Source organism: Perca fluviatilis, chromosome 9 (assembly GCF_010015445.1).
Source record: "Perca fluviatilis chromosome 9, GENO_Pfluv_1.0, whole genome shotgun sequence".
NCBI lineage: Eukaryota > Metazoa > Chordata > Actinopteri > Perciformes > Percidae > Perca > Perca fluviatilis.
This window is the reverse complement of record NC_053120.1, coordinates 38,533,127-38,556,569: the sequence shown is the minus strand read 5'-3', so window position 1 is coordinate 38,556,569 and position 23,443 is coordinate 38,533,127. Positions and strand designations below refer to the sequence as shown.

The window sequence follows — 23,443 nt, the reverse complement described above, 5'->3', positions numbered from 1 at the left end:
TGCGCTCTACGTCTATGGCAGGACAATGCAAAGCTCCCTGAGTGAGACTGCCAGTCTCCGTTTGCACAGAGCTTGGAAGGTGGTTGCATTCTGACTGAATTGAAATAACAAAACAAATGAAAAAAATTTAAAGTTGGAGCTGGGTGTTTTGGAGAAAATCAAGTATCACGATATTATTAGTCTATATCCTCGACCTTCCACTACCGGGATTGCTCGGGTGCTGCAGGAAATTCCGCCAGATGCATGTCATTTCGGCCGGATGTCCGTTACCTTCCTCTTCGTTTGTTTTGGTGTTCTAAACTCCGGTGGATTTGTGAGGACTATGGTTAACTGCTCCTCAGATCTCTGCAGGCTAAATCCAGACAGCTAGCTAGACTATCTGTCCAATCTGAGTTTTCTGTTGCACGACTAAAACTACTTTTGAGCGTACACACGTTCCACCAAAACAAGTTCCTTCCTGAGACTATTTTGCAGCGGCTCCGTGATTGGTTTAAAGAAATGCCAATAAACCAGAGCAGGTTTTTCTCCTATCCCAGAATGCTGTGTGGACTAGCCAGACCCTCATCCGCAGCACTGTATGGTTGACTACTCGTGCTTTCCCAAAATATTAACACAATGACAGTTTCGATTAATAATCATCAGTAATGTGAATATAATGACCTAAGTGGGTAAAGGCAAATAATCAAACAGCTAGAACAGTCTGGAAAGTTCAGAAAATGACATCCCTCTACTGTAATGAAGCCTGCAAAACCAGGAAAAGACACCATTTGTGTCATATCATGATATTACGATATCCAAAATTTAAGAGGATATCTAGCCTCATATATCGATGTCGATATAATATCGATATATTTCCCAGCCCTAAGTTACAATAACACACGTACGAAAAAAAAACTATTCTGCCAAGTCTCAAGTTCCCTGTGCACGAGTCAGAGTCCAAGTCCGAGTCACCATGGAAGAGTCTGAGTCGAGTCACCATTACCAGAGTACAAATCCGAGTTGAGTCACGAGTCCAGATAATAGCGACTTGAGTCGGACATGAGTCCGAGTCCAGGACTTGAGTACTCCATCACTGCCTTGTGGATGTGAAAAATAACATTTCAAAAAAGAGCATTTGTCTCTTGAGGTGTGATGGTATTCGTCCTGAACCTGTTGTCACAGAACATTCAGTTTGGTACGCGAGTTATTATTCTGCCGATGCTACGAGGAAGCACATGCTACACTGTTAACGTTTACCTGCCAGAATGACTATGTTGTGTTAACTTGTGTATATTGGAGGGCAATTAGCATGGAGCAGGAACTCTGGCCACCAGCAGCCCTGTAAATGACCTCTGACCCCTACTACATGATCAGCCCATTGAGAGGAGGGCCTGCTTTAATTAGGAGGTCATTAATAGCCAACCTCAACACACCATGGGAGCACATAAAGGCAGCGCTCACTCCCACCTGCAATCACAAAACCTGCGCTCCGACTTTCATTCAAACACAACTGACTACTTCACAACACTGCACACTGTAGTATGGTTAAAGTGGAAATTGTTTAGTTTGTGATATATAAAAAAAACATGCTTGGCTTTACCAATATAATCATTTTATTCAGTATAAGAATAAAAAATGTTATATTTGAGCAGTATATGTAAAAATAAAAAAGGTTCCTTTTTCTACATTTCACCACGACTGGAAACAACGCGTAGCTATGGGATTGGCTGGAAGGTATACAAAAAGAAGGTTACACTCTGACCATGCTTCATAGGATGAAATATAGAGGAAGTGAAAATTCAAAAAAAAGATGAAAAGCGAGTGTAGAGTCTAAAGAGGTGAAACGACAGAGTCAGTTAGGGTATAAAGGTGGAGAAAATAGATGACAAGGGAATGAGTGATTCCAGAGCGCTTTTATTCAAGCCTCTGATTTCACACTGGCACAAAGAGCTTTGGGGACGTTTCATCCTTTTCACATTTCTTCTGCATTTAGTCAGTGTTATTCTGCGGTGCAGTGTCTCCTATGTGGGAGAGGGAGCGCTGCCCGGAGAGGAGTCAGCTCCATTCACAGCTTTATAAATCACCTCAGCATGCGCAGACCGTGGCCAATCGGCCAATTACGCCCCCCTGACACACCGGGGCTGATAAAGAAGGCCCCGGACAATGGGATCACAGGCCAGATAAACGACCCTTTAATGAAGTCGCCCACAAAACAGGCCAAAACCGCGCGCCCCACTTACGTATTCCATCACGCCGTTGCCCTCACATTTCCTCTTGCTCAGCCGCCATGGCAGGCACAGCTGGGGAGAGGGGAGACACAGAGAAAGAGAGGCAGAGTGAGAGAAAAAGGAGAGAAAAATGACTCTGTGCTCTGACACTGCTAAGCCCCCCAACCCAAGGCCCCTTTCAGACTTTTGGCCGAACAAAAGCATCTGTTGCCATACTGTGCCGCTCAGACCCCCCTTAACACACACACACACATACTCAAGTCGGGTAAGGAGCCTCACAGGAGCTAAAAAAGGCAGCACTGGGCCGTATGCAGCTGAGGCTGCTCACCTTGTGGCACAACCTATTGTGCGCCCCATTCCAGGAGCTTCTCCATCCATCTTTGTGTCTCTGGGACAAATAGAGAAAGAGAGAGATAGAGAGAGAAATAGAGAGAGAGAGAGAGAGAGAGAGAGAGAGAGAGAGAGAGAGAGAGAGAGAGAGAGAGAGAGAGAGAGAGGGGCATAAGACTGCAGCTGCAGGATGAATAGGAGAGGGAATGAAGAGATGAGGTGGGAGTGAGAGTAGGAGAAGGGGGCAGCTGCATGGTGGTCCCACCCCTCCGCCCCTCCACCTCTAGAGTGTTGTTCGGCTTCTCTTAGGATTCAGAACACAAACAACTTGATGCTACGTGCTACGGGAGCAGACTGCTCCTGTAACGCCACTGACTGACAGACCGTGCACAGAGAAGGGTGTGCAGATGTGAGTTGCGCGTGAGTCACTTTGCAACAATTGCTGTTAGCCAAGGCACGATCCCTGATGTCAGTTCTAGATTAGAGGCTGAAGTAGCCGACAACAACCTGCTAACGAGAGACTCCTGTAATGTCAGTACAATAAAAATGGACCTACATAATGAAGTCCGTTCACTGCTGCCTACAAGTTAGCAATCAAACACAACAAAGGCTGTCACTTGAATGAGCTAACGTTAGCAATCAAACAATCATAGATAGCTAAAACGTTTTTTAAATGATTTCCATCTTCTGTTATTGTTTGTAATGAGAAAAGTTTATTATTTTATGGATTTCACAATGCAGCCGGATCTGGATCCCTTGGCGTTATGCCGTAAACCATTTAAATCTGGGCATGCGCAACTCACATCTGCACTCGACTCACATCGGGCAGTGATAAAGGGCAAGGGCAAAGGGGGGGGAGGTGGAGAGACTTCCCCCTGAAGTAGCTATAAGATGGGGAAAAAAAATCCGCTCAATAAACTATGTCTGTATATTCTGTATCACTGCTCTATGTTTACACTGAGTGAAGGATTCAAACCACAGACTGTTTACATAGCTGGTTACGTATAGCCATTCCTTCAGGGTGAAAATATTCTAGATGTCTTGTGCAGCCTTCTATACACATTTCCCCCAAATTCAGCACATTATTTGGCATCTTTGGAAACTTTAGGACATCCACTAGAATAGTGAGAGTGTTTGGCTGAAGGCAAGAGTTTGACAGGTTGCTGCTTGTTTGAATGAACCGATGAATAAAGGTGAGATGGAGATACGCATAGAAAAAATAATGCAGGAGCAGCACAACACAAACAATTAAAGATACATTTCATGACAAAGTTTTAGTAAAACTTTACTTTAAAAAGCCATGCCAGTATACATATCATAAAAATAATTGTAGTATTTAATTTTCTAAAGACATATGCAGCTCTATAGTTTGATTGCACAGTGCTTAATAATGACTGCAGTGAGTTCTGGCTTCCCATTGGTTAAAAGGTGTAACATTGTGTCTGTGCTTGTTAGTTATTGTAGTAATGTAGTTAAAGCTATGGAGAACATGCTCATTTTTAATGGGTTTTTGGTAACATTTTCATTTTTGTATTTTGTTCAGTGCTGTTCAGTGAAAACCACACATCTCCAAACTTAGTGATTTTCAAAAAAGTTCCAAAAAAGGTGACACTTTGGAGATACATGGTTTTCACAGGACAGCAACAAAAGCTGAAAACAAAAACCTACAGTCATTGTAAACAAATATTCCATATTAGTTTCTTTAGCAAACCTAAATAGTCTCAATAGTGCATTAGGTGCATGCTATAACAACAGTAGAAGCCAATAAAATGTTAAAGAGTTATTGCACTTTAGTGAAAAAATAAGCTGATGATAATCAAAGCTGCAGGTGCAGTAGGGGTGTCATCAAGTTCAAACCCCTCCGCCCGTCCCTCCCTGGCCTCTCTTTAAACAGTCGCCTCCCTGGAGGAGAGTCACGGCGTCCAGCGGTCGTCCTCTGTCATCGGACGCCACGGGCCCAGCCTCCAGCCTCAAGCCTCCGGCCTCCTTGCACCTTCTTTGTATATGTGACCTTGCTCCTGAAGAAAACGTATTATGGATTAAACAAACACATACGTCTTTGTGATGAAGTACCTTTCTCTAGCATCCTCTACTTTATCATCACATGGCTTAAAGCCTTTTTTTTTTTTTTTTTCAAGAAGATCCTTCACTGAGGTCTGTGTTTTTTTCTGATTTATATGTAGATCAGGTCTGGTCCAAAGATGCTCCTACAGTATCCTCACTGTAGAGATATCTTTTTTTTCTTCTTCCATCCACACAAACATCTCACACTTAAAACAAATGTACTCTCTTGGGCATTGTCATGCTTCAGAATGAGACTTTTTAAGAGTGTGTTTAGCATTCAGGTTTGGTCATTCATTCCCCCCCGTTCTCCGCCAAGAGATCTTTGTTTGGCCGCTCCTCTTCAAACCTTGGAGTGTCACGAGGGGCGGGGGGATCGATTTGATTCTAATCGGACCATGAAAAGAACATGATCTAACTACTTTCAGACCGGAGTATATTTAGGCCCACTTCTCTTTACACTCTCCCTCTCTCCATCACCCCCACCACCCCCCCACACACACACACACACACTTTAGTGCAGGCACAATGAAGCTGGCCAATTTGAAAAGCTTTGAATGTCTCGTCAATGACTTTGTGAATACAGGGGAGAGAGAGAGAGATTTGGAGAGGAGAAGAGGGAGAGAGTGAGTGAGTGAGGAAAGCAGGAAAAAAGGGGGGAAATGGAGAAAAAAAAAAAAGGCCAGGGGAGCAGACATAAAAATTCCAAGAGTTGTTTAAGCGTGGGTGGATTCATTTGCATGACAGCGCCATGTGAATAAGACTGACCTCTTGGACCGCCCCAGTGCTAGGCCGAGCTGCAGCCTGACGTGCAGGCTTTGACCCAGCTCATTGACTCTGAATGGATACTCTGTCAAAGGGAGGGACCTCGCAGCTCTCAGCTGGACCGGCATCTGCAGACCTCCTGTTTGACACCCAGCTATACCTCCAATTCCATCCCTACTGCTATCACAGAGAGCTGTGCGCACACAGAGATACACACACACACACACACACACACACACACACACACACACACACACACACACACACAACACACACACACACCATTAGGCAGATCTCCAAAACTCTCTTATCGCTGAGCCCCAGGCCTGCATGAAGAATCACAGAAACAGTTAAAACATTTGCAAAGACCTTTCTTTACTTCTTCAGAATAAACACACACACACACACACACACACACACACACCCACATACACACCCACACACACACACACACACACAACAGGTGCAGCAAAGCTCTTGCACGTGCAGCTCCCATAAACACGCTTCACTTGATGGCTCTATGATTAACTGCACCAGGCAGGTGAGAGGACATAGAGTGGACCAGGGGGGAGTTGGAGCGATGCGGTCTGCATACAAATCTCAGGAGCTGCCCCGACATCCCCCTCAACCCCATACAAAGTTGTGACTCAGTGCAAACACAAAGCTCAGACAGCTTACAAACACTCCATCCATTTATCTGGCTGGCACAGAGCTGGGACGGTGCAGACAGGAGCTCCTGACCTCCGCTGTCTAGATACGGTGAAAAGGAAGCCCACTGCACTTGGAAATGCAAACAGTGTGGAGCAAAACACTTGTTAAATTTCTATGAATTAGCTTTTCAAAGAAAAAAAGACAAGTATAGTGCAATGAATGGCTGATTATGACAAGGGATGGTGCAGATTTTCTCTTGGAGAATCATTTTACAAAGAGCTAGGTGTGAGTGCTGACCAGGGCCAGCCCTGAACGTCAGAAAAAAAAAAAAAGTTAAACAAAAACGTTAAAAACATTGAAAAAGCATCAACACTGTCAAAAAGCATGGGGGGAAACATTGAAAAAAAAGAAGGAAAAAAAGAAAGAAGAAAAAATTTGAAAAAAGTGACACAAACGTTTTGCATTTATGCATTTATTATTGTGGACTCACTGCAACAAAGCTGCTTATCAATTCACTACCTAAAAAGATGGAAAGGCTGCATGGTGTTTATGGGTTACAGTAACAATCTGCACTTTTGAAATTCTGACTTAATAATTTGAATTTGTGTGTGTTTTATTTGGAAATACTATCATGGGGAGCTGAGTTTTTTGTCCACCTTACATCACTGTGCAGTAGAGAAAGAGTTACTGTATGCTGAACATTCATCTAATCAAAATATAACTTTTTTGTGTGTTTTGTGGTGAAACTGAAGTTTTATAATCAAGTATTATCAGTAAAACACATTTCAAGTACCAAAAGAAAAAGAACCATTTACACACAGTGGCCCCGTACATAGTGTTATATTCGTAGACTTATATACATAGACGTTTATGTATATTATGTCTGGTTATATTTATCAGAGCCTATATATTATTGAAATATCATTACTGATGTGTGTTTTTAATGTTTTCAAGGTTTTTTGTCAGGTTGTTATCTATGGCAATACATCGTATTTCATAAAGTGATTGCATATTTTGAAAGAAACTTCATTTGAAAAGTAACGAGCTAACAGATAAATGTAGTGGAGTAAAAGTATACATTAACATTCAAATGAACATTTTAAGTACCTTAACATTGTACTTAAGTACAGTACTGAAGTAAATAGACTTACAGTTGTGACACTACTGTAGAACCAAAATGTTTCTTTAATTTAGAGATTTTCTGAAATTCCTCCCCTGTCCTAAAATGTGTACAGAAACATGTCTGAAATGTGGAAATGATTGAATCCATACCCTATATCAATTTAATATAAGGTCACTTTTTTGATTAGATTTTTTAAACACCTGTTCAATTTTTTCAATTGTATTTATGTATAAGTGTACAGTATGTATTGCTTATCTATCTGTTTGTTTCTAAAGGATTTATATATTCTACGGAAGAAGATTAGGGCCACATGTGAAAAACATTTATTTGAGTTCTGACTTTTAAAAATTCAGACTTTAAACTGAGAACTCAAACACATTTTTCACATGTGGCCCTAATCTTCTTCCATAATCTTCCTCTAAGAAGAAGCAGAGGTCTGTGTAATAAACATCTCTGAAATTGAAATGAGGGGAAGCAGTATACCCACTAAGAGAGCTCCAGGATTTCCATATACCCACTTAAAAATGCCCAATGACACGCAACAACATACTTTTCCATTATATTTTTGATATATTTTGAATTGTCATCTTTGTTTTTCTTCTTCACATAGGCTAAATGTTTTTATTAAACTGTTTGCATTGAATACTATAATACTGAATACTCTAAACAAGATAACCATTGCTTGTCCATGTCTAAGCACGGTGTGTTCCTGAGGGCATACAGCCCTCCCAGACCAGATAGGGGGGAGACGCCATCGACTCTGACAAGTTAACAGTTGACGACATCTACTCTGTATCATCATTTATTGCATTCTATTATAAAAAGCAGCTATAGAGAGCTTTTCGTTAGGTCATTGTCTGTACTATTCTGTAGTGCGGAGACTGCCTCCTTGTTGGGTTCTCAAGTAAAGTGAACTTTGATATATCTTCAGTGGCTCTGTCTATCATTTGATAATGAAATTATTCTAACACTAAATAAAGGTATTTCCACCGTAAATTGGTGCATAAACGTTTTTCCGAATGGAGGAAATGAAGTCGTTGATGCTCAAAACTTTCCTGGGGGAGGACACAGAGACCCCCCAACTATGATATGCCCCCCCCCAAAGGCAGATTCTGGCCGATATATATAGAGATATACAGTACATTAGACTACACCACTGAAGACACTTACTGTAATACTACAGACATCCTAATTTGACAGTAACCACTTCAAACAGCTTTATTCAGCATGGTGTATTGGAAATGGTCAAGAAAATTCCAAATAGCTCGAAATGGGATTACAGCATGTTCTGATTAGAGTTTTGCACTTTTGAACTGAATCACATGACTTGTAAAATAATATGGCACATAGAAAACAAACAGCCCTCTGGGCTGCAGTCCCTGTGCTGACTCACTGAGCTGGAGGTTGGATGCAGCGGTCCGCCAAACTCCAGCCAGTTCATGTGATGCCCCCAACGGCCCGCCGCACAATTAGCTGCCTGTTGTGTGTAATAAGCTCTGCTGGGCTTCAAAACACTTTTTTTGCTATTAAACCTTGTGATGCTCTCGATAGACGCCTACTGTTGGGTGGATGCGAACACTAAATCTGCCAATTCATAGTGGATCACTTTCACAATTTCTAAAGAAAAATGAGGAAAAAAAAAAACAACCTCTTTGGCAGTTTCACAGATAATTTCTCAATAGCAATTTAGTCATGATCTAAAGTCAAACGCTTTATTATGATCAGAATATTCAGTTACATTTACTTTGAAATCCCATCTGCTCTTTAGTCCTTAAACAGGATCTTCATCATATGAAGCCAAACTGATACAGTAGCTGACAAATGTTAAAGTGAAATTTTCTTCTTTCATGTTTTGAAAAGCTTTTTGCTTTTTTTGAGCTCTGTATCTGAGAATTACACAAAACAGTAAATTAGTGTCTGTGGCTGCCTACTGCCAATTAACACGTACAAATCTGACAATCCTCTCATAAAAAGAATCACATGCGCTGGCGTGAAGGAACACATCCATCGCTCTAAAATACAAACAGTGGAATGGATGTAAATACACGCTAAAATGCCAACAGCTGTAACGATGAAGAAGACAACGACAGAGGAAAAAAAATCCTGATCGAGGCTTTCGTCCCCAATGAGCCGGAAAATGTCTCAGAGTCCTGACAGCTCACTCTCGACCTTCCTTTAAACTTCTGCACATCTTCCAATAAATCACACTATATTCGTAATAATAGATGGGGAAATACGGCCATCGTGTCACTTGAGGATCTCGTGAAAGCTTTCCCATTTGTTTGAAAAGCCCCTATTTGACCTCGTCTATAGGACGAGTTTAGAGCGGCAAGCTGACACTAACGGGCAACGAGGAGAATCAACATAACGACAAACTCTACTCAACGTGACACTTTTCTAGATCAATATTAAATCTGGAGAGATTACACATAGGGAAATAAATCAGAACTATTACTTATCTAAAAATGAAGTCCCTCGATCTGTCCTCTTAGGCTACATTTAGCATGAATGGGGAACAGCAAAGAGGATGCTAATTAAAAAAAAGCTGCAGATTCCTGGATTCGTTTGCTGCGTGCTGATTGGATTAAAGATGTAATGTAATGTAAAAAAAAATGGGGAATAAAGAAGTGATTGACAGGTAGGCCTATGAGGTGCCGATAACATGCCGAAGAATGATTTGGGTTTGTTTGCTTCTTCGCAGTCTGATAAACAAGAGGACAGGGAGATTGCGGCCTGTGCCTATTCACGGCGCCGCCAGGCGACAAAAGACGCGGCCCTGGACACACATTCCAGCCTGCTTCCGCTCCAGCACACAAGCTCAATCCCAGGGATTTCCCCTTTCAGAAAGGGAGAAAAAAGGGCTACAATATCACCTCCTTTAGATTGAGGGAGAGACCGGTCGGGGTAACCGGGTGGAGGGACTCCTGTCATTCACTCCTTTGAAACATTTCCTGATTTGGGCTTCAGGGGAAGTCAGGATCTCTCTGTTCATGAGCAGAGGAGGGGTGGGAACCTTTCAGGTTTTGGCTGAGCCTGTTCAGGGAGGACGTGATCGGTCTCCATCTATAACCACAGTTGCTTTTAATTTGCGAAAGAATTTGTATCGGTGGTGGAGTTGTGCTGTTCAGAGATTAGCATGTGTTCAGATAAAGTCTAAAAGCCAATCATTAACAAATACATAAAACAGCATCTTGATCTTCCTGGAAAACCAGCGAGGAGCACAATAATGAGTCCTTAGAGCTGACCACTCCTGCGGGGAGAACACGCACTACAAAGTGACCAACAATGGAATAGCTCCCTATTACAAAAAGGATAGAATTTCAGGACTGTTTGACGACTCAAGCGAGAAGAGATTGAAATAAGGGCGGCTGTGTGTGTGCGCTGCCTCTGTAATGGCATTTGCTTAGTCTTTTGGAAACAACAGAGGAGGCAGAGGGACAAATCAGGGCTCGAACAATGAGCTTTAATAAAGACGTTTCTCTGGGAACTTAACCGTGATCGGCGTCACTATCAGTCGGTGTTTATCTCATTTCCGAGGCTCGTTAATTGTGTGCGCAGACGCATACACATGCCGCAGCGCTGAGTGCGGACACGCAGACACACTCGCTGGCGCAGGGGCACACTTCAGTCTGGAGTGTCTGGTCTGAGCAGCTCTGCGAGACTGAGAAGCGTCTCTCTAATTAGAGGGAGCCTGGTGCAGGACATCTCTATAGGCCATCGACAGGGCCCTCGCTGGCTTTGTCCAGCAGCCTCTTCTTACACTGAAGCTGTCACTTTACTTTTTTCTATAGGAGTGAGGGCCGTGCTCCCTAACAGTGTTGTTGTCTTTTTTCCAATCACAGAAACCGTTTTGTGAACATTTTTTTTAAAGACATGAGCTGCAACACAACACTCCCATACTGAAACAGATGGAATTTCTCAGGGTGGGGTAAAAAAATATCGATTCACGTATGGATCGTGATATTTTTCCGAGGTTTTTTAAAGTCGGTTCTTTTCCCCAGGTTTGATATTTTTATTTTTATTAAAAAAAAAAATTTATTTATTTTTTAATTTGGGCATTTCTGCCTTCATTCGATAGGAAAGCTGAGATATGAAAGGGGAGAGAGAGGGGGGAAGACATGCAAGAAAACCGTCACAGGTCAAACTCGAAATCCTGGACCTTCTGCATCGAGAAATAAACCTCTGCATATGTGCGCCCGCTCTACCAACTGAGCTAACCGGCCACTTATTTATTTTTACCAAAGATTCACCTGAATATTTTCTGTTTATACTGTACCACCGATGGCGACTACATCATAGGCTATCTGCTTCCAGCGAAACAGAGCGAAAGCAGAAAAATGCAGAAAATCCATGTTATGTACGTCTTTACAGATTAAATTAACGTCAGACTGACTGACTGACTGACATGTGATGTGCATTGTTTTAGAAAACAATTAGTTTTTAGGAATGTCTCAGGATATATTGTCGCTAGAAGTGTATTCTTCCACTTTTGTTTGTGTTAAAAAAGGAAAAGAAAATTGCAATACTCAATACTATAGAATCGCAATGCTTCTAGAATCACAATAACTAAAAATCGCAATACAAAGTCGAATCGGCGCCCAGTATCGTGAAAGATTCTAATCGGAACAAAAGTCCCAGCCATAGTGGCCTCCTGATCCATTTTTGCACTGAAAATTGAAACGTTAGCTTATTGATCTTGACAAACTCCTGGCTGTGAGACGTTAAAAGGGACTGCTTTGCTTTGTTTCTCCGGCTAACTTGTCACGGCATTTTAAAATGTAATTATTTCCGACTCATTTTTGCATAGAAACCTAATTATTCACTGAGATATAAATTAGATTCCACATTCATGGAGACCATGAACCCCCTAAACTCCTGCAGGATGCTATTCACTGGCAAACCTCTTTCTCCCTCTTTTCTCTGCAAACCATGAGATGGAGAGAAGCCACTGCAGCTGCTATTCACATCAAGCAGATAATTGTTGATGAAAAGTCATTGCGTGGCATTATGTTGTCCACAGGATCATTGTTCATTTTCCCCCATCGCCATTGAGATCTATATGGAGGACCAGAGTGTTTCCTTTGAGTTTTGGTATTCAGGATCTGTTGCCTGGTAACTAATAAAGGGGCAAATCATCCACTGTATTGGCCAAGATGGGCCGCAGACACAACAATGCAAGGTTTGTAAAAAGGCGTTGAAACAAGTTAATGACGCTTGTTCAACAAAACATTAATGGACTTCTTCACGCTATAATATGGCATGGGATGCGATGTGAATGAGAGGGGGGAACTTTAGCAGTGCACTTTTACAAAGTTTGTGTGTTTTTAGTACTGGGAGGAGCCTGTTACACCCCCCTCCACACACACACATACACACACACACACACACACACACACACACACACACACACACACACACACACACACACACACACACACACACACACACCTCTTTCCCCTCTCTTTGATGCACTTGCACACACTCTCATACCTGAAATGTTGTTTGCCACTCAGGGGGAATGAACTTAAGACTAACCCAACCTCTGAAGAGAACCAACTTGTTTTAAATCCCCTATTTAAATAGAATTTTCATGTTATTGAATGGGCCAGTGATTAATTGCCCATCAGCATGATTTGAAAAGGGGGGGTGAGTAGTGGAGGGCAACTGCTGCACTTTAAAGTAAAAGGCGCACAACATTGGAGAGAAAGACGAGGCAAGAGAGAGAGAGAGAGAGGTGGGGCCCTGAGAGCTGTACACATTTCTCATTTTTTTGTATATATAATCTAACGTTTAAACAGTGAGTGATATAGCACAGCCCCATTGGTTGCACAGGCTTCTTGTAACCGAGCGGACAAAAAAAACTGCAGCCCTGTCACCCCGAGCAGAATAAAAGGGAATCAAAGGATTTTTCCCTTAAATGGACTAATTTTCTCCTTGAATTATGAAAGTAATGGCTAGGTAACAGCCTGTGCTCAGTACCCGACGGCTTAATGCTTCCTAAATCCTTCCACGTGGCTCCACTAGTCCTGGCAATTAGGCCTCATTATAGCCTCATAAAGGCTCTCATTTGTGGGATTACTTAATAGACAATGAAATTTTATCGTGCAGAATTATGGAAAAATAATATTAGAGCTCGCATGGTGTGTTGAGGGCGCGCGCCACGCATCATTCCGCCTGGTTTGCTCTCTCTCTCTCTCTCTCTCTCTCTCTCTCTCTCTCTCTCTCTCTCTCTCTCTCTCTCTCTCTCTTGTTTCAGACTGCTATCTGTACCATAACAACTCAGTGTCTTCCTTGTCAAGCGCTGGATTCACTTTATTAGAGCAATTACTGTCTGTGTGACAGACAGACACGTTTGTTTGGATCCTAACTGCGGATTTTAAAGACTTTCTAATTCTTTCAAAGACTGCATTTTAACTCACGCTTCAATAAGCGCTCCGGTTTGCTCTAATCGTGCATTTGCTCCATAATGAGGAGTATTTATTTAAGAAGAAAAAAAAGGGGGCAATATAAACAATTTAAAAACGCCACTTATTAAAAACTTGGGACCCACTCCCAACAGGCCAGTTCCATGTTATTCTGTGAGGTCAGAGGAGAAACTAACACACGTTGTGTTGGATCTGCACCACGGACCTGCTGACGGCCCGCCTCTGTCTGAAGGGCCGAGGCGTTACTTGGCAGATGAAAGCAGAAGCTAAACCTACCGGTGACCCGCCCGGGGATCAAACTCGCTAATTATTGTCACAAGATGAAGGATTAACGCATTTCTGAAATAGCTGCCTGTTTACACCCGCACAGACCGACCATTATAAACACTTTCTAATTGAATCCTAATCGCCATCGAATAACCGCTGCAGCCCAGACTCGCCATCACTTCATAATTCTTTAATTGCTGGAAGTGAAACTTGGACCAACCGGATTCAAAGTATGATTAGGCTGCAGAGCAAATTAGTGCTTATATAGTCGCGTGCACAATTCCTTAAATGGCATTCGGGGGCGAAATAAATCGACCATGGAATAAAAGTAGGTCTGGATAGAGTCCATTATATAGCTTTGCTTTACATGCCAGACTTCATCACAGTCATGTAGCCTAAAGAATTTTAATTCATCTGTAGATTGAATTTGGGGGATAAAAAATATAAAAATAAAGATCACTTTGACACAATTGGAAACTAAAACAGTGATTATTCTGTTAACCCACAGCACCTGCTCCTACAGGTGCATCTTTCAGCTGTTTCATCTGACTTATTTAATGCAAATCCAAATTACATTTTACAATTTCAGCTTCTATCTGACCAGTTCCTAAAAATCCTATAAATAAAAAATGTTAAGCAGCACGTGTGTGGAAAAATATATTTCTCAAGCTTTATATTTTTGTTACATTGTTTCAAAATTATGCTTATTTGATAATGTAGGTCTGCTGAAGAAAGCCCTGCAGTGCAGAACTTCTAGTTCATAAGAAAATATTTAAAATATATATATAATATAATATATACATGTATATATTTTTAATGTGGCTGGTTATGGTATTCTAGTGCCCAAGACTTTTCTAAATTCGGGGATAAAAAAAAGGAAATCTGCAAGATGTGATTGGAGGCCCGGGGAGACGTCACGTGGTTTGGGTCGCTGACAGTATAAACCTTTGGAACCGGGTGCGCACGTGGGTGACGCTGCAGGGCCAACCCTCTTCTGGGTCCCTTTTGTTAAACCATCAAACATAAGCACCTTTGGAGATCCCGAGGGGTTCAGATGAGAAACAGCTATCATCCTGTGCACGGAGAGATCAGTTATCAGCAGCGCAGCCATGTCGAGGTCATTTTACGTCGACTCTTTAATAATCAAGGATACGGTTCGACCTGGACCGGTTGAGCATCCAGGACAAGACTTCCTAATTCCCATCAGCATGCATTCTCCGAGCGTCATGACCGTCAGCGCTCCGGTCTGTCCATCCAGGAAAACCGGGACTTTCTGTGTTTGCCCGCTGTGCGTCACGTCCCACATCCACTCTTCCCGCAGCGGCATTCCCATGCTGAAGAGTCAGTTTCCAGGAGCGGAGGCACAGTACTGTCAGAGGATAGCGCATCATCAGTCTTCTGCACTCGCGCACCCGGGACATACACCTGTCTGCACGCCCACCTTCAGCGTCACAGATCCAAGGAGATACCACTGTCTTTCTATTGGTAAGCCACCTGTTTGCTTCACTCTCCACTCACAGCAGTGTTCGCCACCTGTTTGACAGTCTTCCTACACTTCGTGATGCCCTTTCAGTTAGATGAATGCTTGGCTTTTACGCACAATGATTTACGCGCGATGTTTTTGCGCCATTTGCATCTGCGATTGAGTTACAAAAAAGAGCTAAACGTCTGACATCAATTTGTTTTTCTCCAACAGGCGCCTCCGAGAACAGCCACATACAGAATGGCAAGAGGATGCGCACGGCTTTCACAAGCACGCAACTCCTGGAACTTGAAAGGGAGTTTTCCACGAACATGTATCTTTCAAGACTCAGGAGAATCGAAATCGCCACGTATTTGAGCCTGTCAGAGAAGCAGGTGAAAATCTGGTTTCAGAACCGCAGGGTGAAGCACAAGAAGGAGGGGAAAGCCACCCAAAGGAGCGCGCACAGCGGTTGCAAGTGCGCAAGCGGTCACACAGACTATTCGAGGTCAGAGGACGAGGAGTCTCTGTCTCCGGCCTCTGCTTCGGAAGAGAAAGAGGTGTCACCCATCTGAGAGAAACGCGACTCTCCATGGAGAGATCCCACTGCTGGCACTTCTATCTGCCCTGCTGTAGCCATGGGTTACAGCATTTCGCAACCTCTGGGCCAAAAACCTCCTGCATGAAGTCTGAGAAAAAGTGTTAAAAATGTTGTTCTTCACTTCATGTTTATCCAGCTTTTAAATTAAAGGAACAATGTGAATACATGTTTTACCCCTGTGGTGAAATAATGGGAATCATGACCTAGGCTGTGTCGTAATGATGATGTAATTTTGATCCCTTCAGGGTCCCCACCTACATACCCAGGTCTAGCTTACTATCCCCAGTAAATGTTTTCAACTACTGCCTAACATCCCATTACTGTCAGCGAGGTTGTGTGGTAATGAAAGCCCTTTAGGCCTGCCCCGTGTGGAACCTGTACGCAACAATTTGTAAACTATGTATATGTGTATTTATTGTAATAAACATGACGAGTTGACCTAAGAAGTTGTCAGTGTGCTGATTACGATCAATGCTGTGTTCAGGTATAAAAAAGAAGGACCTAATAATGCAAATATATCAGTTTTTTAAATTATTTGTAAGAGTTTGAAGAAAAGAAATGTGTTTTTGCAAGTTGAGACGTTTCCAACTAAAATGGCCCACATACATAAATGCCCTTCATTATTGCATTTTAAAATGAATATAAATAATCTGCATATACTATGATGCATTATTATTATATTATGATTATTATAACCGGGAAGCACTGGTCCTATAGTTGTGATGATATACTGAATATTAGTATCCCCTGAAGTGCAGAGCTTTATCCCATACATCATGGGTTCATAATATGAGTGGAGAAAATATTTGAAACACCTTTCAAGACAACTGGATCCAGTAAAACACCACCACCAACATCCATCTTTTAAAAAAAAGGAAAAAAAAGAAAAGTTGGATCAATTTCCCTGAAAAAAATAAAAAAAATAAAAAAAAGAATTCACAGAGGGAGTTCCTTTTTGCATTTCAATACATTAGATCACCTTTCTACTTTTCTGGCCACTCGTGCGTAAAAGCTAAAGAGTTCTGCATAAAGTGCACATTAACTATGAGTGCAGTTTTTTCCCACTACAGTTTTACAACCTTCCCAACTCTTTTCTAACAATCGACAACTATACCTGTGCTGCTATGTTTAATATAGTAGACCCAATGTTCACTGTGCGTTTTATTTTATTTTTTGATACGATGATACAAGCTATTTAGTTCTCAATGGATGGAGTGAGCTATATGAAAGTGTAGCTGTAATTTCTCCTTAGATCCGACCACAAAAGGGTACCCGATAACGCCCCGTGGGGAGCAGCCAATAGTCCATTAATGTTCACTTTTGAAAAGATTTTGGGTTGTCCAAAGCGAGTTTAATTGCGTTTTCGGTCCCACGTTGGTTGATTATGCTGCTATTGCTTGAAACCCCAGAACAAGGATATATAGAAGTGGGCAAAGGCTTTGACAGGTTAGATTGTCCTGCCTTGGGACTCGCATTTAGCCGGAGACCCCCGACGGCTGTGTGCTCAGAGAGCTTTGAGAGACAGCTACAGGGTTCCTCCGAGCGACACAGAACGATTTAGTCACTGTTTCATTAGGCACTATTTGAACCTTTCAACTTATGGTGAATTAAAGGGGCACGCTCAAATGGAAAGACTGTGAGGGGGGGGATTACGTAGGCGGGGACACTGGAAATTAGCTGACGCCTAATTTAACTCGGTTCTGTCAGAGATTGGGATACATTCCTAATTGAGAGGGGAAGCAGGTGAAGTTTTGGTCCCACGCAGACCCATTCAGAGCGCGAATAAATGGTCCCTTTCACGTCCCGCTGGAGATCATATATTATTGGGGGAAAGCCACCTAATGAATATATATTGAAGTTCCTATTAATCGAATTAGAGTTCCCTTGCAGGTGTGAAAGACCAATGCGGCATTTAAAGCGATTCACAATGGAATAAACCGCAGTTTTGGAGAAAGACTCCCCCGTTTCCAGCCCCACAGGACGTGACCTGCAGCCTGAAAGGCCACTATGAATCTCATTCTGACAGTGGATCTATTTGTCCAGGTCAAATGGATAAAACTGTCACACTCCCTAAAACTTTTTGGTCACATGCGTCAAACTAAATGTTGAAAACAGTGCCAAGCAGAGTCTGCGGAGTGTAAATTTCAGATGAAAGAGACTATACCTACCACTTTACAGAGAAACGAGGCCACTCCAAAGACGTCAGGCCCTTGCCACCATTGAAAATGTGGCAATTACGCATGACAAAAGGCAATTAATAAGAGCGCTTTTCAGCCGGTTGCAGCTGCTGTCTCATGCGGAGAGATGGAGGCTAGAAAAAGTGCCGGTTTGGAAAAGGGGAGAGCAGCGTTGTCTTTTCCAGAACAGACGTCTACTTTACTAATGAATCCGCAGTGCAATATAATCCTCCCTAAATGCGGCCTGTATGGATAAGCCTGACGGCTGACATCAGAGAGTGTGGAGAGATCTGGAGAAGGAAGATCGTTCCTCTGAATGGTGGAAACCATCACAGCTGTAGCATTAACGGCATTTTCTGGGAGCAAAGAACCGTTTACACCTCTTGCAAACGTTTTGTACAGTTACACGATGGTGGTGGCCTGCTGTTATCAAGACACAGATTTGTAATGCAAATGTATAACAGGTTGGCTGTTAGTTTTGGTAGGCTATTTTGTAAATAATTAAAAGAGGGGGCATCCTGTCCCAGTGTTAAAGGGCTAGTCAATGTGTGTGTGTGTGTGTGTGTGTGTGTGTGTGTGTGTGTGTGTGTGTGTGTGTGTGTGTGTGTGTGTGTGTGTGTGTGTGTGTGTGTGTGTGTGTGTGTGTGTGTGTGTGTCTAAGAGTATATCATAATGGTGGCAGTTTCAAAGTAAAAGCCAATCGGGTAAACAGAAAGAGGCAGCCCCAGTGAAACACTATTCATTTTTTAATAATAATTTTTGTTTGGCTAATTATTAATTTGCTTGTTCTTGAGGATTTGGCCAATACATGTGCTTTCTGGCTGTAAAAATGACTTCCACTTCTTTTAGTGGTTAAATCATGAAACATCTGTTATCTGTATGTATGCACACAGTTGAAATGTGATACGTCACTAAATCTGTTCAGATTGGTGCAGTGTTACTGTGAAAAAAAATAGAAAATAAAATAAAATTTAAAAAAATAAATATATATATCATTGCATTTTAACTTAATTCCTCTGTTATCTGCTTGTATTCATTTATTGTTTTGACATGTAAGATGTCGTTTATCTTTTGATTTATAAAAACTCACCTCAAACCTTGAGAGATCTCCACAAGGCCTTTGAGTTTCTCTGCAGTCCACTGCTTCAGAGAGGTCAACGCTGCTGGAAAAAAAAGACGGGAGAATTTTACTGATGTATTTATTTATTATTTATTTATAGATAAATCGATAGAGTCAGTACTTGGGCTGAGAGGCGCCAAGACTAATTTCAGCACGCTGGACAGCTCCCACAGGGACCGCCGCCCGAAGGCCAGCGACACTCTGTGTGTGGAGTCATCATCAGACACTCAACATCTGGATGACCGCAGCAGGACTGTTGGATGTCCACGTGTGTAGTCCTGTTGTGTTGTATGCACTCTTAATCACAGACATGGAAGTCGGAGTGACATGCATTCATTTATCCTGGTGTTTGACCCGACTAACAACTTTTAGACAACAACAAAGTGGATACATCAGGAACAGGATGAGCTCCAAATGCTTAACCCTTGTGCTGTCTTCATGTCGACCATGCGCGCTGTAAAGACATAACTTATCACCCAATTATGTGTTACACCGTCTAGCCAACTTTATTCCAACCTATTCCCACTAGTTTTACACTTATGTTTGGAATTCATGGTCAATGAACCTCATTTTTATGAAAAGGGATCCATTTTTTGAGTTATGACGTTATGAATTATGTTGACTAATTAATTATGGATTATCACATACGTCAACAGATGTAGTCAAGATACGGTTTGGAAACCATTTTATTATTTTTAATGGCAGCATATAATCACATCTGTGGAAGAAAATGGATTCTATAAAATTAAATAAAACACCTAAAATTCATTATTTTAAGAACGTTGTATGGAGTCATTCATGTTATTGTTGGGCATTAAGGATGAAAGAACTATATTTATAAGTACAGACGTTTTGAAAATCGGTCAATCAAATTTGACACGAGGACAACATTAGGGTTAAAGAGTAACATAAAAACGGATGTTTTGATGAGTGTTGTTACTTTGGGATTTTAGGGATAGTTTTCTTTTGACACAGGAAGGAGCGTGTGTCGAAATGATCAGCAAAACATGCTCAGTTTGTTTAATGTATGATGATTTCAAAAAGTCCCCTTTGAACGTAGGTGACAGTATAGATACTTAGACACATATTGCTATTTTCCCAAAGCCCCCTGGTGGACAGTCGGGGGCAAGTCCCCATGAAGAAGATGATTAATGTTGGTAAGAGCAGTGCCCCTGACTGCTTACAGTAAGCGATGATGTGCAAACGTGTGGATTTTAAAGCTTCTGAGATTTCCACCTCCATTCAGCTCCATCTTGAAGTTATCTTATATCTCATATAGCCTAGTGAAGAACGCTTCTGTTATGACTCAGCAAAACTCGCGGTGATATTTGGAATCATTTGTAAAAGACAGTGCTGACTGGGGACTTGTTTATGACTTTTTATGTTGCGGTAGTAGTATATATATATATATATATATATATATATATATAATATTATTAAGTTTTGGTGAAGGCAGATATTTGCCTTTTATCACGTTGGATTTATGAAAATTTGAAAATGTTGTTTTAGTAAATGTCTGCATAAAATCCGCCTCTAGAATCTTAACCTGAATGTAGTTTTTGTTTGTTTTGTAAGTGCCCCACCCCCCCCAATTTAAATTTAAATTTTCACAACAAGTGACCTACAGCACAGGCCACGGTGAACAAAGCATAGGGAAGACAAACACGGACCCATACGCACTGACAAACACACACCAGTAAGAGCACACAACATCCAAAAGATAAAAATAAAAATAAAAATAAAAGATAGACAAATTAAAAGAGATACTTTTAAGTTTTTTTTAAAAAGATCCGTAAAATTGAGAAACTCAAACCGATTTGAGGTAAGCTTGGTCTGCCGAAGTTGAGACCCTTTGTTTGGAGAACAAGGGCACTGTTCTTATCGGCAACATGTGGAAGTAATTGCGCCAAACGGCTGCGTGGAGCTCGGAGAGGGGGGGGGATGATCATCGGCCCCGGGGCTCTGCTCCATGCAGAGACACCGGTCCGATGCCCCTCTTCTGCACAGAAATGGACGATTCATAGCAGCCCATTATTCTCTTGTTGCCCGTCAGGAGAGCCCGGAGGTAAGGGGGGGCAGGGGTAAAGAAAATAAAGAAAAATAATGGCTGTGCTTTAGGACTCGGTTACCAGCTGACGCATGTGTGCCAGTAAACAGGAGTCACAGTAGTTTTCTGTGGAAAAGAAAGAACTACCCTGATGGTGTCATTTCTTTCAATAAAATGTGCAAAGGGCGATATGTGTGTGTGCGTCCGTGCGATGCGTGCGTGCGTGTGTGTGTGAGAGAGAGAGAGAGAGAGAGAGAGAGAGAGAGAGAAAGAGAAAAAAAAAAAAAAAAAAAAAAAAAAAAAAAAAAAAAAAAAAAAAAAAAAAAAAAAAAAAAAAAAAACTATGATATGATGGTGTTGGAGCGCCCTCTATGAGTTCAGCAATCCACTGTCCCCGCTTTGTGACTGATGCACAAGAACTCCATTCACATGCATCATGCAAAAGGCAGTAAAAAAAAGTGCAAATTTGTATTGTAATCTAGTGGTAACGCTTGGTAACGCGATCAGCTAATAATTGTACTCACAAAACGAGAACATTTGTGCGCATGCACTAGACAGTGAAACATAATCAGACGCAACACGAGCTACTAAGAAAAAACACAACACACCTACTTCTGTCCTCCAAAAGATTCCGCATCCACATAAAACCCAATGACAATCCCATTCCTACCTTCATTTCGCCGGGGATATTTGTCTGCATTTCTCCCCTAAAAAGACTCTTACTTTGAAAAGGGGTTCAGCGCTCGAAGGGAGGAGAGGGGGGTGTCATTTCCTGAGAGTTATTTACTTTGAGCCAGATGATTACTTTTTTTTTCGGAGGGAGGAGGGAGGACTGTAACATTGAATCAGTTACAGGTCGCTTAGCTGGAGCGCAGTTGTGCGGACGGTCGCGGATGCGAACAGAGGGTCGCACATATGCTCTCACAGCGCAGGACCTCTGAGGATTACAGCCGCTGTGAAGGACCCTTACTGCGCCTTTTGGAGCGAACAATTCACTGTGGATATACTTACACGGAAGGAATATAAAGAGGGGGTTACTAAAAGGTAATTGAAAGGTTGCTGGGATCCAAAAGATGATTCAAACTTTTTTTATTTTTAAAGAAAAGAAAAGTTTGGGGTGTTTTTTTATGGAATAAATTTTGAGGGATGTAAGATAGAATGATACACTATGAGTCTAACAGGAGTTTAATTGCAGACTTAATTACTTTATCCAATTAGATTATCTTCTGGAATCGTTCTGGAAAAGTTTCTTAAAAAGTTGTATTCACTTATATGGGAATACACTGCTGGAGTGCAAGTTGTATGCAACTTGTGCATTAGGCAACGCATTATATTCTTTTAGATTGGATTTCTGTTCCCCGTGCAACATATGGTGTCCGTCCACCCCCCTGACGCCGAGCAGGGAGATTTCGCTTACTCTGCTGGATGAAGGCGCTCGGTTTCGGCCTCACAGCTGGAGGTGTCACCTCGAAGACTGAAGGCACCATTGTGGGATGCTGCCTGGCATGTAATGGGGAACACATTGGAAATTGTACATCGCAATGTTTTCTCGTCTGGTCGTGGAATGTGAGGAATTAAAACGGAAAATCGGCACTGGGGGGCACAGGAATGAGTCCGACTGACTGAGGCTTCAGAGCTGCAGCTGAACCCGTCCAAGAGGGGGAAACCAGAAGAACTGAGTGTGTTTTGGAGCCATGACGCATTCTTCATTAACCCGCTACCCTGCTGTGTCACCAAGGGATTTTGCATAGAAACACTAATGGGGATCAAAGTTGCTTTACATTTTTTTTTCATGCTATTTGCACAGTGGTTTGGTTTTGAGACAGATTCTCTTTTCAAAATATTTTCCATAGAAATCCAAACTTTTTGACGCGCGGATTGAAGTGAACCATATAACCACCGTCCGTGGAGGGCAGAAAGTTGAGACAAGCCTTATATCAGCTGTTGCTCAAATGCATCCAGCCCAGCAGAGCGATGCATTTGCTATCTGCCACATTTGTTGACTCGCTCGGTGGGAGCAGGGGGGGGGAATAGAAGAGGAGCAGGATATGCAAGCAGTCTGACTGCCACTGCAGGCTTAAGTTAGATTTACGCGCAGTGGCTGCAGGATCCTCGCCAAAAGCCAAGGCAGGAATCCCTTATTGAAATTGTTTGAGACAAGGCGTGTGTACACAAACACGTCTAAACGCATTAGGCTTTTTTTGCCA

At 42.1% G+C, this 23,443-nt stretch overlaps 2 protein-coding genes and 1 long non-coding RNA gene across 3 annotated transcripts in view; 2 read left to right on the top strand and 1 right to left on the bottom strand.

Moving 5' to 3' along the window:
* Positions 1 to 4,265: 4,265 nt before the first annotated feature.
* LOC120564886 lies at positions 4,266 to 22,005 on the bottom strand. Its single transcript, XR_005640169.1, has 4 exons — positions 21,907 to 22,005; positions 19,160 to 19,232; positions 5,367 to 5,556; positions 4,266 to 4,555 (listed from the first exon to the last, which is right to left on the bottom strand). It is a non-coding gene; the product is annotated as an uncharacterized LOC120564886 (long non-coding RNA).
* On the top strand, positions 14,802 to 16,335 carry gsx2 (GS homeobox 2). Its single transcript, XM_039810141.1, has 2 exons — positions 14,802 to 15,314; positions 15,526 to 16,335. The coding sequence occupies exons 1-2, from the start codon at positions 14,939 to 14,941 to the stop codon at positions 15,864 to 15,866; spliced, it is 717 nt and encodes a 238-aa protein (XP_039666075.1). The 5' UTR covers positions 14,802 to 14,938; the 3' UTR covers positions 15,867 to 16,335.
* Positions 21,961 to 23,443, top strand: part of pdgfra (platelet-derived growth factor receptor, alpha polypeptide) — a 22,415-nt gene continuing 20,932 nt past the window's right edge. Inside the window, exon 1 of the mRNA XM_039810134.1 lies at positions 21,961 to 22,280. The gene's annotated coding sequence lies outside the window, so the exon portion shown is untranslated. The remainder of the gene's footprint in view (positions 22,281 to 23,443) is intronic.